Consider the following 14,346-nt stretch of genomic DNA (forward strand, 5'->3'; position numbering starts at 1 on the left):
TTCTGACCAAACGTAATTCTGATAAACATCAGTCGGAGACGAACATGATTCCAAAGAGGAATTCTCAACTTTTACAGATTCTCCGAAATTTTTGGCAGGTGTAGGGGTAGTTTGAGGTGAAGATGACGAAGAAGGCAAATTCTCCACTTTTATAGGTTCTTCTGGAATAACTTTGTCTTCGGTACCGTTTTTCTTTTCTGACTCTGAAGGTTCATTACAGGGTGCATCAAGCAAAGAATTCATAATGCCATGTCTCTTTTTAAAACGGTGCAGCCAGTTATTAGTATCCTTGATACTGAGTCCCATACGTGTTAGAAGAGCATTAAACTCCGATCTCAACTGGAGCTGTTGTACATTAATACCACTGGATCTTTGTTGATTATACCACTTATACAGAGCTTTATCTAAATTTGCGTTTTTCGAATGTTGCAAGCGTTTTTTATTCCTTATTGTTGAAGCATTTAATTTAGAAATGTTGCGATGAGTAGAAGTAGTTGGAGGCGAAGATGACGAAGAAGGCAAATTCTCAACTTTTATAAGTTCTTCTGGAATAACTTTGTCTTCGGTACTGTTTTTCTTTTCTGACTCTGAAGGTTCACTACAGGGTGCATCGCGCAAAGAACCCTTAATGCCATATCTTATTTTAAAATTGAGCAGCCAGTGATTAGTATGTTTGATACTGAGTCCCATACGTGTTACAAGAGCACTAAACTCCGATCTCAACTGGTGCTGTTGTACATTAATACCACTGGATCTTTGTTGACTATACCACTTATACAGAGCTTTATCTAAATTTTTATTTGGCCCAAAATTTATGCGTATTTTATTCCCTATTGTAGAAGCATGTAATTTAGAGCTATCAATATTGTGTGTTAAAAAAAACTTTTGTAATTTGGGCTTTGATTTCCTGATACGTGAGACAGTCGTTGAGTGTATGCCATACATGTTACAAACTTCCGTCACTGAGGTGCCTTGTTCCAACTTCTCGATTAGTTGTAATTTCTGCGCCACACTCAACTCCACGTATTTTCTCTTGACCTTCATATTGTTTGGTGCCATTTCGAACTGTAAGGATTGCAAAATTATTATTTTATAATAAAAATTATTTAGGAAATAACTTACAATTTAGAAATCGCAGAAAAATTCTGTGTACAACATGAAGACTTTGAGGTAGACTGAAATCAAAACAAAGTATGTTTATTCCACGCTACCCAAAACAAATGTGATATGATCCGCACACGTATCGACACTTAAGGTGCATACACATGTACCCTGTTTGTATTGGTCCAGTTTGTGCGAAAATCCCTAAAACAAATTAAGACTTAAGGACAGGCACGCAACAGAGGCAAAATATTGGGAATAAGAATTAATATTGGATATTACAAGGGAAAAAAGAGAGAAATTAAGTATAATGCACAATGAAATGTTCACAATGATAGACGTAAAAGATATTACTATAAGAATTGCGTTATGTAGTATTTGCGCCGTAAGAATTTACACTATATACGTGCTCTCCAAAATACCAGACTTTGCACACACGTTCCAATTTAAAGTCAATTAATTCCGAGAAACTTGTCGCGAATGAATTTTCCAAAACTGATTCTTTTTACTACGCAGTGAGAAATGATTCGTCGAAACGATATCTTCGATCGACGAGTTATTTCTCGTTGGGCACTTTTCTTTGTGTAAGAAATTTTTTAATTATAAAGGAAATTAAAATTTCTTCGCATGTTCAACTTATGATTAACTTCTAGGGTTGTAATCGAGTTTTAGTTTTGGACTCATATTGTTTTACATTACAATTTTATAATTAACTTATATTTAACTAATTCACGCTTTATATGGCGATCGTGGCGCAGAGAGTTAAGCGCTGTTCTAGTGAGCCGAGGCTCCGAGTTCAAATCCGACTAGAAATTGTCGGTTTTTATTCAATTGTCACTTGGCGATTGTGGCGTAGAGGGATGTGCGCTGCTCTAATGACTCAGAGTTTCAAAAAAATCCAACCAAAAAACATCGTTAGGTTTCATTCAATCGCCACCTCTCGGAAGGAAGAGGTAATCCACCAAGAGTATATCTCACAGACCATTAATTGACCTTCTACGTCTCTAAAAACATGCGATGGTAATAGAATTTAGGAAGGATGATCCTAAGAAAATAATGATTTGAAGTGTATCAAGAACTTATATCTTTCTCTTAGCACACTCCTTTGTTAACGTTTTGTATCTCATAGAAACATGCGAGAATTCTTCCAGTAATTTCATATACTTCTCCCTAACTTTTTGTTCTTGTCAAACATTTGATCCAGTTCCTTCACAAATTCGGTAATTTAGTCTACATTATTGTCATACTATACACTGATAAAACTCAATACAAATTTACGAAGAAATTTCACTCATTTCTTGGTAAATTGTCCTGAATTTTCATGAGTTTTTACATATAATTTGCATTTTTTTCCATTGGTTTCTCTACAAATACAAGAATATTATAAAAAATTATTTAAATCTGGTATTTTTAGTCACATAATTTGTAAACTAGCTTCCGGTTCATCCATAACATTTCATACATATGTCTTGAATTTCACTTCTATACAGTAAATTTACAGTCCGACATGGAATTTTACTCTCTTGTTAGTGATATCGCAGTATTTCAGTAAAGTGGAGTGTGCGCAATAGAGAATTTCATGATCCTAGTATGCTGTGCGCGCCGTAAATTTACTATTTAATTTCTCTCTTTTCTCTCTTCTAATATTCAGTATTAATTCTTGTTCCTAACATATATGTTTTTTATTGCACGCAGACCTGTAATCTTTCATTTGTTTTACGGATTTTTGAACAAACTGGACCAATAAAAACAGGGTACATGTGTATGTACCTTAAGGTGCGTATACACTACGGCGAACAAACGGCGAACGAACGGCGAACGCGAATGTTCGGACGTTCGTATTCGTATACGTGACTCATTCGTTAGTTCTCTTCTTTGTATCGAACGTTCGCATTCAAAAGCGTTCGCCACATATTCGAAATTCGCTATCAAATCTAACCAAATATAATGTAAATAGAAATAGCAGACAATATAACAATTATTATTGCAAGTGCATCGTTAATAGTACTTGCAGGTTTGCTAAAAAAGAAAAAAAACTCGCTTTCAACCACAGATGTAAACAGCGATCAACAGCGAACAGCGAAACATCAACAAATCCCGTCCACACTGCGCACGAACTTTCGACTCGGACCGAAGGCGAATCGAACACTACCGATAGTTCAGTTCGCATTCGCTGTGGTGTACACATCTGTCTAATTCGCTGTTCGTTCGCGCGCCGTTTGTTCGCCGTAGTGTATACGCACCTTTAAGTGTCGATACGTGTGCGGATCATATCACATTTGTTTTGGGTAGCGTGGAATAAACATACTTTGTTTTGATTTCAGTCTACCTCAAAGTCTTCATCTTGTACACAGAATTTTTCTGCGATTTCTAAATTGTAAGTTATTTCCTAAATAATTTTTATTATGAAATAATAATTTTGCAATTCTTACAGTTTAAAATGGCACCAAACAATAAGAAGGTGAAGAGAAAACGCGTGTTCTTGAGTGTGGCGCAGAAATTAAAACTAATCGAGAAGTTGGAACAAGGCGCCTCAGTTACGGATGTTTGTAACATGTATGGCATACACCGAAATACTGTCTCGAAAATCAGGAAATCAAAGTCCAAATTACAAAAATTTTTTTTAACACACAATAGTGATATCTCTAAATTACATGCTTCTACAGTAGGGAATAAAAGACGCATGGAATTTAGGCCATATACAAATTTAGATACAGCTCTGTATAAGTGGTATAGTCAACAAAGAGCCAGTGGTATTAATGTACAACAGCACCAGTTGAGATCGGAGTTTAGTGCTCTTGTAACACGTATGAAACTCAGTCTCAAGCGTCCTGCGGACTGGCCGAGTACTTTTAAAACGAGACATGGCATTGTGGATTCTTTGATCGAGGCATCCTGTAGTGAACTTTCAGAGTCAGAAAAGAAAAATAGTACCGAAGACAAAGTTATTCCAGAAGAACTTATAAAAGTTGAGAATTTGCCTTCTTCGTCATCTTCGCCTCCAACTACTTCTACTCATCGCAACATTTCTAAATTAAATGCTTCAACAATAAGGAATGAAGAACGCTTTCAACATTCGAAAAACGCAAATTTAGATAAAGCTCTCTATAAGTAGTATAATCAACAAAGATCCAGTGGTATTAATGTACAACAGCTCCAGTTGAGATCGGAGTTTAATGCTCTTCTAACACGTATGGGACTCAGTATCAAGGATACTAATAACTGGCTGCACCGTTTTAAAAAGAGACATGGCATTATGAATTCTTTGCTTCATGCACCCTGTAGTGAACCTTCAGAGTCAGAAAGGAAAAACAGTACCGAAGACAAAGTTATACCAGAAGAATCTATAAAAGTTGAGAATTTGCCCTCTTCGTCATCTTCACCTCCAGCTACTTCAACACCTACCAAAAATTTCGGAGAATCTGTAAAAGTTGAAAATTTCTCTTCAGAATCATGTTCGTCTCCAACTGATATTTATCACAATTACGTTTGGTCAGAATATGATATTAAATCTGAAGGTTTCCCATCACCTTCAGATGATAAATCCTCAGATGACAAATAAAGACTTGCTATCACTATAAAAGTTACAGCAAAACTGTCTCTCTTCGACTATTTTCTTAATCAACAAAGAGTATTTATAATGATATAATTTAACAATTTTATATTGTTTAGTCCTGTGTATCATATATTGAAGCAGTTTTGTATTAAACGCATTAATAAAAGATAAAAGTGGCATTTTATAACATTATATACAAGAAATACATCAAGATGTGTTATCAGTTTCTGACCGTTTACTTGTATGTTATTTCATTACTATGGATTAGATTAATTGAAATAGGAAAATATTAAATACACATTGCTTAAATTCACAAGCTGAAATATAAATATTCGTGGGCTACCACTATATAACGCAATACTTATAACAATATATTTTATTTCTTTTATTGTTCGTTATACTTAATTTCTCTTTTTTCTCCCTTCTATGTTAATTCTTATTCCTAATATTGGCTCTATTGCGTGTCGGCCCTTAAGCCTTGATTTGTTTTAGGGATTTTTAAATGAACCTAACAAATAAAAACAGGGTACATATGTATGAACTTTAAGTTTCAATACGTGCGAGTTATATCACATTTGTTTTAGGTATCGTGGAATAAACTCGTTGTGTTTCGATTTTAGTCTGTCTCAAAGTCTTCATGTTGTGTACGGAGTAATTCTGAATAAATTTACAGTCCGACATGGAATTTTACTCTTTTGTTTGTGATATCGCAGTATTTCAGTAAAGTGGAATGTGCGCAACAGAAAATTTCATGATCCTAGTATGCTGTGCGCGCCGTAAATTTACTATTTTAAAGGGAATGTTACAATAAATCATGTATTTTTAACATCAAACAGTAAACTGAAAAATATTTAACGGAAACTTAATTTCATTTGAATGGTAATTTTAACGTTTTGAAGTAAAATTACAAATCACTTCGTATTTTAACAGCGTAATTCGAAGATTAAAAATGACCACCGATTTTCACAGTAAAATAAGGTTCAAATTTTTATTAGTGTAGTAGAGAGAATTCGCAGAGTTTTAGAAGCAATTCCCAGCTTTGAAGATAGCGAGTGCAATTTTACAGAATTAATTTCTCCTCGCAGAAGGTAGTTCCTTTCAATTCACCTACTTTCTGCCGCGGAGCCGGCAACGGCCACCGGAAATTTGTTGCAACAGAAAGCGGCCTCTCGGCTTTCGGCAAAAGGATTAATCGCTTCCCGATTCCGTCCTTTGTAGATGCGTCGAGGACGCACAGCAGGAATGCACACCGACTACTCGCGCTACGTCCTCGTTGCCGATCGATTCGGGCCTGCCCGCGCGAGCCTCCATGCTCGCCAGCCTCCGCACCGTTTCGATCAGATCGCTCAGAGAGACTTGATTGTCGCCGTCGAAATCTGGAAATGAAGATGATCAGCGTGGTCGCTGTTTGCGTTCACGCACTCGAAACAGACGAGTTTGCGAGTACGTGTATAACATTGCCGAATAAAATTGCCTATCGCAAAAAACAGAACTCAGTGGACAATGCGAAGAATTATCTTGCGATCTGTAGTCTGTACATGCAGTTGAAAATGAAATATTGCTCGGTACTGATTTAAAATTGGCGTTTTTTTAAGGATAAACTAAAAATAATTTAATCTAAGTGATTAGAATTTCCTCACTTTCAATAAAGTTCGAAAAATATTGCTTTAAATTTTTAAAATAATAAACTAATCTTTTTTTAATAATGCTATAACTATGCATCTAGTGTCATATTATACAGTGATTTATTTCCCGTCAAATTGTGCGTCACATTATCTAAGTTAATATAAGCGACATTTATTATAAACCAAGGAGATAAATTTGAAATTTAAATGATGGAAACTAGAGTACATCTCTCGGATTTGACTGAAGATCGCGCAAAATGATACTTTCCATACTGCATAACACGATCCAATTTATCTGAATGGAGTCGCAGTTGCATCGGCAGATTGCTGCGAGAGCGCGTTTCCATTTCTACGGTAATTGACGTGGCTCCGCGAAATTAAACGATCCCGATTAACGAAATCGACTGCGAGCCGTCGTTTACTATTATGCGAAAGCTCGACGACAGTCTATAAACTTGTATCCCTTGCGCATTATCGTAATTATAATATCGGGGCACCTCGATAAATTTCGTTCAAGACAAACTGGTTGATATATTTTGCAAAGTAACATACATATTTAATTTTTTCAGAAGTCGTTAAATTTAACTGCCATTCCAAATAGCACAGATGATCGTTGCGAATTCACTTTTTAACATTCTTTATGAATCAACGTAATCTGTTCAAAATGGACTTCTTTCCGGTAGTATTAAAAGGATTATTCTTACAAAGTATAAAAAGAATTTCTTTTGTATCCGAAAAAGAGCTCAGAGTTGGTGACGTAAAAGCAAATTTCTTTTAAACTCTTCACTGAAAAAAACCTAGCAATTGCAACAATTTTTTAAGTACGAAAAAAATAACTGAAATACATAAATGAATAGCCAATACTGTGAAACCGCGTGTGTTTTATATTTAATCAATTTAAATATCAGAAACAAAATTTATATCTGACGTGTTAACGAATGTTAGGAAGAAAGTCTTTCTGTGGCGCTCATCCATTATAACGTTTGATTGTGACACATACAACAGTTATATTCCTTACAAACATTGTTCTAGTTATGGTACCGAAATTCATTTTTAACCAAGTAAATGATTAATATTTAATCACGAAACCTAAACATTCCAGAAGATTTTATTAGAATATTGCTGCTATAAATTTTTCAGACTACAATTTTCTAACAGATACAAAAAATAGCGATAAATTTTTGTCGCGATTGCTAGAAATCTACCTGTGTTAGTAAGATTTTTTTTCTTGAGTATTAAGCCCGTATCAGACTATGGATTGAAATTGAGATTAGATTGACATTTGATCAGAGTAAAGTTTACTAATATCGAGTTTAATGAATTTTACTCTGATTGGTCAAATTTTAATCTCATTCCGTAATCTGACACGGGTTTTAAGAACTTTAGAATAAAAATAGAATGAAAAAGAAATTTATTTTATAATTGGGCAATTGAGAAAGTATTTCTTTTTGATTCTCTGTGCTATCTAGGTTGCTTTGGTGTCTCGGCGAAATGTATATACGTTTAGAAGAGTGCCTTCGAGATAATTTTTTTCTCCCCCCTCCAACCAGCAAACAAAGAAGTTTTGTAATTGTATTTTTGACGGCTGAGGCTTTGTCCGCGGGTATGTTTAATAAGCGTGTAGGATTGGCGGATGGCAAATATTTGCCGGGACGAAAGTTAGAATTTCGCTCGCGTACAAAAACCTGCGGATGTAGATTCAATTGCGCGAGCTTACCGAAAATTTCAAAAGCCCAGGCAGCTCGAACGTCCTGCGGACAATTCGCGGAGAACACCGAGCAGAGGTCGAGGGTGTTCCCGAAGCTCAAACATCCGTCCCGCCTTGATGAGAATACGCAGTATATCGCGTCGTGGAATGGACTGCACTGAAAATCACACATTCTTCTACGAACTTTTCTCTTTCTTTAAAAAAAACGAATTGCATCAAGAAATAAGAGCATTCGAGTTATTCTTTTTTGTTATTTAAGAACTTTTGATTTATACTTACTTTTTCCCTTGCTTATCGTTGCAATATATCGAATTGTATAATAATCATTTTAATTAAATCTTGAAAATTAATATTGATCAATAAAAATAACAATTTTCTTTTAATAAATATTTTCAAAATAAAAAATGAAATTAATCCATAATTTCCCATTTTTAATACACCTGATAAAATTATAAATTTCTAAATAGATGATCCTTTTTGCTTATTAAATATGTTCAAGGAACATATTGCATTCTATTAAATTGCGAAGAGTAATAATTTAAATTAAATTTTAATAAATAAATTTTAATAAATTAATCTGATCATTAGGACGGTCATTTTGATATTTGGTAAAAATGGTATTGGAAGAGTACAATATGCTTCGTTCTTCGTATCGCAGTTAATCATCGTCTCGTGTAAATAACGAAATTTCTGGCTCGCAGGAAAAAAATGGTAGCATGCAGCTTACCATCGCTTAAGAAGGATTTATTGCTGCGCAATATACGCGATGTTTAGAGCTAACGAAAACGTTGTGTACCATGATAATCCAATGCTCTTTGCTATTGGAACTTTTTTTAATACCGTTCTTTCAAAACGCGATTTTAATTCAGTTATAAAATAATCCTTCAAAAAAACACAGAAATACGTTCCGCATATCAGAATGTCACGTAGTAATAAACCAAATTCAGAGCTTGCGCGAATCTGTGGAAAGATTTGGTTGATTTGCTCCACGGAAAAGCGAAAATGAAAATTTTGTTTAAGGAAGGAAATAAGAATTAATACTGAATATTAGAAGAGAGAAAAGAGAGAATTAAGTATAATGCACAATGAAAGAAATAAAAGATATTATTATAAGAATTGCTTTATATAGTGGCAACCCACAAATATTTATATTTTAGCTTGTGAATTAAAGGAATGTGGATTTAATATTTTCTTATTTCAACTAATCCAATCCAAAGTAATAAAATAAAATGAAATAACATACGAGTAAACGATCAGAAACTGATAACACATCTTCATGTATTTCTTGTATATAATGTTACAAAATGCAATTTTTATCTTTTCTTAATGGGTTTAATATAATTGCTTTAATACGATATACAGGACTATACAATATAAAATTGTTAAATTATATCAATATAAATATTCTTTGTTTATTAACAAAGTAGTCGAAGAGAGACAGTTTTGCTATAACTATAAGGATAGCGAGTCATTATTTGTCATCTGAGGATTTATCATCTCAGGGTGAAAGGGAACCTTCAGATTTAATATCATATTCCGACCAAACGTAATTCTGATAAACATCAGTCGGAGACGAACATGATTCCGTCGAAGAGGAATTCTCAACTTTTACAGATTCTCCGAAATTTTTCGTAGGTGTAGGGGTAGTTTGAGATGAAGATGACGAAGAAGGCAAATTCTCAACTTTTATAGGTTCTTCTGGAATAACTTTGTCTTCGGTACTATCTTTCTTTTCTGACTCTGAAGGTTCACTACAGGGTGCCTCGCGCAAAGAATCCATAATGCCATGTCTCTTCTTAAACTTGTACAGCCAGCCCGCAGGACGCTTGATACTGAGTCTCATACGTCAGGGGTGGGCAAAATGCTGCCCGCGGGCAACGGGCGCCCGCGGGCGCCCGCGGGCATGCCCGCGGGCATGCCCCCACTCCAATCATCGCCCCACCACGTCTCAATCATATTCGGAACTATACTTCTAAAGCGCGACGTTCTTTCCCACTTACGAAACTGTCTCCCCACTCTTGCCGAAACTGTCTCCCCACTCTTGCCCGACACGCACAGCTATTGCCCGCGGGCAAACGGGCGCCCGCGGGCAGTGAAAATTGCCCAGGCCTGTCATACGTGTAACAAGAGCACTAAACTCCGATCTCAACTGGTGCTGTTGTACATTAATACCACTGGCTCTTTGTTGACTATACCACTTATACAGAGCTTTATCTAAATTTGTATATGGCCTAAATTCCATGCGTCTTTTATTCCCTACTGTAGAAGCATGTAATTTAGAGCTATCACTATTGTGTGTTAAAAAAAAATTTTGTAATTTGGACTTTGATTTCCTGATTTTCGAGACAGTATTTGGGTGTATGCCATACATGTTACAAACATCCGTAACTGAGGCGCCTTGTTCCAACTTCTCGATTAGCTTTAATTTCTGCGCCACACTCAAGAACACGCGTTTTCTCTTCACCTTGTTATTGTTTGGTGCCATTTTAAACTGTAAGAATTGCAAAATTATTATTTCATAATAAAAATTATTTAGGAAATAACTTACAATTTAGAAATCGCAGAAAAATTCTGTGTACAAGATGAAGACTTTGAGGTAGACTGAAATCAAAACAAAGTATGTTTATTCCACGCTACCCAAAACAAATGTGATATGATCCGCACACGTATCGACACTTAAGGTGCATACACATGTACCCTGTTTGTATTGGTCCAGTTTGTTCGAAAATCCCTAAAACAAATTAAGACTTAAGGACCGGCACGCAACAGAGGCAAAATATTAGGAATAAGAATTAATATTGAATATTAGAAGGGAGAAAGGAGATAAATTAAGTATAATGCACAATGAAATGTGCACAATGATAGACAAAATATATATTACTAGAAGAATTGCGTTATGTAGTGGCAACCCACAAATATTTATATTTCAGCTTGTGAATTAAAGGAATGTGGATTTAATATTTTCCTATTTCAACTAATCCAATCCAAAGTAATGAAATAAAATGAAATAACATACGAGTAAACGATCAGAAACTGATAACACATCTTCATGTATTTCTTGTATATAATGTTATAAAATGCCACTTTTATCTTTCATTAATGCGTTTAATATACAAAATTGTTTCAATATGATACACAGGACTATTCAATATAAAATTGTTAAATTATATCAATATTAATATTCTTTGTTTATTAACAAAGTAGTCCAAGAGAAACAGATTTGCTGTAACTATAGTGATAGCGAGCCATTATTTGTCATCTGAGGATTTATCATCTCAAGGTGAAAGGGAACCTTCAGATTTAATATCATATTCTGACCAAACGTAATTCTGATAAATATCAGTCGGAGACGAACATGATTCCGAAGAGGAATTCTCAACTTTTATAGATTCTCCGAAATTTTTTGTAGGTGTAGGGGTAGTTTGAGGTGAAGATGACGAAGAAGGCAAATTCTCAACTTTTATAGGTTCTTCTGGAATAACTTTGTCTTCGGTATTGTTTTTCTTTTCTGCATCTGAAGGTTCACTACAGGGTGTCTCGCGCAAAGAATCCATAATGCCATGTCTCTTTTTAAAACGATACAGCCACTGAGTAGTATCCTTGATATTGAGTCCCATACGTGTTAGAAGAGCATTAAACTCCGATCTCAACTGGAGCTGTTGTACATTAATACCACTGGATCTTTGTTGATTATACCACTTATACAGAGCTTTATCTAAATTTGCGTTTTTCGAATGTTGCAAGCGTTTTTTATTCCTTATTGTTGAAGCATTTAATTTAGAAATGTTGCGATGAGTAGAAGTAGTTGGAGGCGAAGATGACGGAGAAGGCAAATTCTCAACTTTTATAAGTTCTTCTGGAATAACTTTGTCTTCGGTACTGTTTTTCTTTTCTGACTCTGAAGGTTCACTACAGGGTGCATCGCGCAAAGATACCATAATGCCATGTCTCATTTTAAACTCGTGCAGCCACTGATAAGTATGTTTCATACTGACTCCCATACGTGTTACAAGAGCACTAAACTCCGATCTCAACTGGTGCTGTTGTACATTAATACCACTAGATCTTTGTTGACTATACCACTTATACAGAGCTGTATCTAAATTTGTATATGGCCCAAAATCAATGAGTCTTTTATTCCCTACTGTAGAAGCATGAAAGTTAGAGCTATCAATATTGTGTGTTAAAAAAAACTTTTGTAATTTGGGCTTTGATTTCCTGATATTCGAGACAGTATTTCGGTGCATGCCATACATGTTACAAACATCCGTCACTGAGATCACGCCTTGTTCCAACTTCTCGATTAGCTTTAATTTCTGCGCCACACTCAACTCCACGCGTTTTCTTTTCACCTTCTTATTGTTTGGTGCCATTTTAAACTGTAAGGATTGCAAAATTATTATTTCATAATAAAAATTATTTAGGAAATAACTTACAATTTAGAAATCGCAGAAAAATTCTGTGTATAACATGAAGACTTTGAGGTAGACTGAAATCAAAACAAAGTATGTTTATTCCACGCTACCCAAAACAAATGTGATATGATCCGCACACGTATCGACACTTAAGGTGCATACACATGTACCCTGTTTGTATTGGTCCAGTTTGTGCGAAAATCCCTAAAACAAATTAAGACTTAAGGACCGGCACGCAACAGAGGCAAAATATTGGGAATAAGATTTAATATTGAATATTAGAAGGGAGAAAGGAGAGAAATTAAGTATAATGCACAATGAAATGTGCACAATGATAGACAAAATATATATTACTAGAAGAATTGCGTTATGTAGTGGTAACCCACCAATATTTATATTTCAGTTTGAGAATTTAAACAATGTGAATGTAATATTATTCCATTTCAAATAATCCAATCCATAGTAATTAAACAACACACAAGTAAAGGCTGTGAAACTTATAACATCGTAATGTATTTCTTGTATATAATGTTACAAAATGCAATTTTTATCTTTTCTTAATGGGTTTAATATAATTGCTTGAATATGGTATACAGAACTATATAATACAAAATTGTGAAATTATATCATTGTAAATACTCTTTGTTGATTAAGAAAGTAATCGAAGAGGGACAGTTTTGCTGTAACTTTAGTGATAGCAAGTCTTTATTTGTCATCTGAGGATTTATCATCTGAAGGTGAAGGGGAACCTTCAGATTTAATATCATATTCTGACCAAACGTAATTGTGATAAATATCAGCTGGAGACGAACATGATTCTGAAGAAAAATTTTCAACTTTTACAGATTCTCCGAAATTTTTGGTAGGTGTTGAAGTAGTTGGAGGTGAAGATGGCGAAGAAGGCAGATTCTCAACTTTTATAGGTTCTTCTGGAAGAACTTGGTCTTCGGTACCATTTTTCTTTTCTGACTCTGAAGGTTCACTACAGGGTTCCTCGCACGAAGAAATAATAATGCCATGTCTCTTTTTAAAACGCTGCACCCACTGATTAGTTTCCTTGATATTGAGTCTCATACGTGTTACAAGAACATTAAACTCCGATCTCAACTGGAGCTGTTGTACATTAATACCACTGGATCTTTTTTGACTATACCACCCATACAGAGCTTTACCTAAATTTTTTTTTGGCCCAAAATTCATGCGTATTTTATTCCCTATTGTAGAAGCATGTAATTTAGAGCTATCAATATTGTGTGTTAAAAAAAACTTTTGTAATTTGGGCTTTGATTTCCTGATATTCGAGACAGTATTTGGGTGCATGCCGTACATGTTACAAACATCCGTCACTGAGATCACGCCTTGTTCCAACTTCTCGATTAGCTTTAATTTCTGCGCCACACTCAACTCCACGCGTTTTCTCTTCACCTTCTTATTGTTTGGTGCCATTTTAAACTGTAAGGATTGCAAAATTATTATTTCATAATAAAAATTATTTAGAAAATAACTTACAATTTATAAATAGCAGAAAACTCTGTGTACAACATGAAAACTTTGAGGCAGACTGAAATCGAAACAAAAAATGTTTTATTCCACGCTACACAAAACAAATGTGATATGAGATCGCACGTATTGGAACTTAAGATTCATACATATGTACCATGTTTTTATTTGTTAGGTTCATTTAAAAATCCCTAAAACAAATCAAGGCCTAAGGGCCGGCACGCAATAGAGACAAAATATTAGGAATAAGAATTAATATTGAATATTAGAAGGGAGAAAGGAGAGAAATTAAGTATAATGCACAATGAAATGTGCACAATGATAGGCAAAATATATATTACTAGAAGAATTGCGTTATGTAGTGGTAACCCACAAATATTTATATTTCAGTTTGAGAATTTAAACAATGTGAATGTAATATTACTCCATTTCAAATAATCC

The 14,346-nt window shown here is 34.7% G+C and overlaps 4 protein-coding genes across 5 annotated transcripts in view; 1 reads left to right on the forward strand and 3 right to left on the reverse strand.

Moving 5' to 3' along the window:
• LOC105560458 (jerky protein homolog-like) overlaps positions 1-1,546 on the reverse strand; it is a 4,064-nt gene extending 2,518 nt beyond the window's left edge. The window contains exons 1-2 of the mRNA XM_012009599.1: positions 1,123-1,546; positions 8-1,065 (exon numbers count right to left, since the gene is read on the reverse strand). Of these exons, the coding sequence (XP_011864989.1) occupies positions 8-1,059 (1,052 nt within the window). The 5' untranslated portion in view covers positions 1,060-1,065; positions 1,123-1,546. The remainder of the gene's footprint in view (positions 1-7; positions 1,066-1,122) is intronic.
• Positions 1,547-2,008: 462 nt separating this feature from the next.
• LOC105560440 (jerky protein homolog-like) lies at positions 2,009-5,165 on the forward strand. The gene is made up of 2 exons (XM_012009566.1): positions 2,009-3,478; positions 3,536-5,165. The coding sequence occupies exon 2, from the start codon at positions 3,542-3,544 to the stop codon at positions 4,214-4,216; it is 675 nt and encodes a 224-aa protein (XP_011864956.1). The 5' UTR covers positions 2,009-3,478; positions 3,536-3,541; the 3' UTR covers positions 4,217-5,165.
• Positions 5,166-5,845: 680 nt separating this feature from the next.
• The window catches only part of LOC105560459, an 11,977-nt gene continuing 3,476 nt past the window's right edge, over positions 5,846-14,346 (reverse strand). The window contains exons 4-10 of the mRNA XM_012009600.1: positions 13,249-13,857; positions 11,314-12,369; positions 9,991-10,481; positions 9,569-9,741; positions 8,945-9,030; positions 8,000-8,147; positions 5,846-6,033 (exon numbers count right to left, since the gene is read on the reverse strand). Of these exons, the coding sequence (XP_011864990.1) occupies positions 5,846-6,033; positions 8,000-8,147; positions 8,945-9,030; positions 9,569-9,741; positions 9,991-10,481; positions 11,314-12,369; positions 13,249-13,857 (2,751 nt within the window). The remainder of the gene's footprint in view (positions 6,034-7,999; positions 8,148-8,944; positions 9,031-9,568; positions 9,742-9,990; positions 10,482-11,313; positions 12,370-13,248; positions 13,858-14,346) is intronic.
• On the reverse strand, positions 9,681-12,645 carry LOC105560439. 2 transcript variants are annotated; one of them, XR_001008831.1, is made up of 4 exons: positions 12,427-12,606; positions 11,449-12,369; positions 10,539-10,721; positions 9,681-10,481 (listed from the first exon to the last, which is right to left on the reverse strand). XR_001008831.1 is itself a non-coding variant. In XM_012009565.1 (2 exons), the coding sequence occupies exon 2, from the start codon at positions 12,361-12,363 to the stop codon at positions 11,266-11,268; it is 1,098 nt and encodes a 365-aa protein (XP_011864955.1). In that variant the 5' UTR covers positions 12,364-12,369; positions 12,427-12,645; the 3' UTR covers positions 10,741-11,265. The 2 variants fall into 2 exon arrangements, 1 of the variants encoding a protein (XP_011864955.1); XM_012009565.1 differs by lacking the exons at positions 9,681-10,481; positions 10,539-10,721 and having other exon boundaries at positions 10,741-12,369; positions 12,427-12,645.

This window comes from Vollenhovia emeryi, unplaced genomic scaffold, assembly GCF_000949405.1.
Source record: "Vollenhovia emeryi isolate VEMERY1.0 unplaced genomic scaffold, V.emery_V1.0 DF939230.1, whole genome shotgun sequence".
NCBI lineage: Eukaryota > Metazoa > Arthropoda > Insecta > Hymenoptera > Formicidae > Vollenhovia > Vollenhovia emeryi.

What these genes read in the sequence shown, in the direction of transcription:
- LOC105560439 (XM_012009565.1), bottom strand. Translation starts at nt 12,363, where the DNA reads ATGGCACCAAACAATAAGAAGGTGAAAAGAAAACGCGTGGAGTTGAGT.
- LOC105560440 (XM_012009566.1), top strand. Translation starts at nt 3,542, where the DNA reads ATGGCACCAAACAATAAGAAGGTGAAGAGAAAACGCGTGTTCTTGAGT.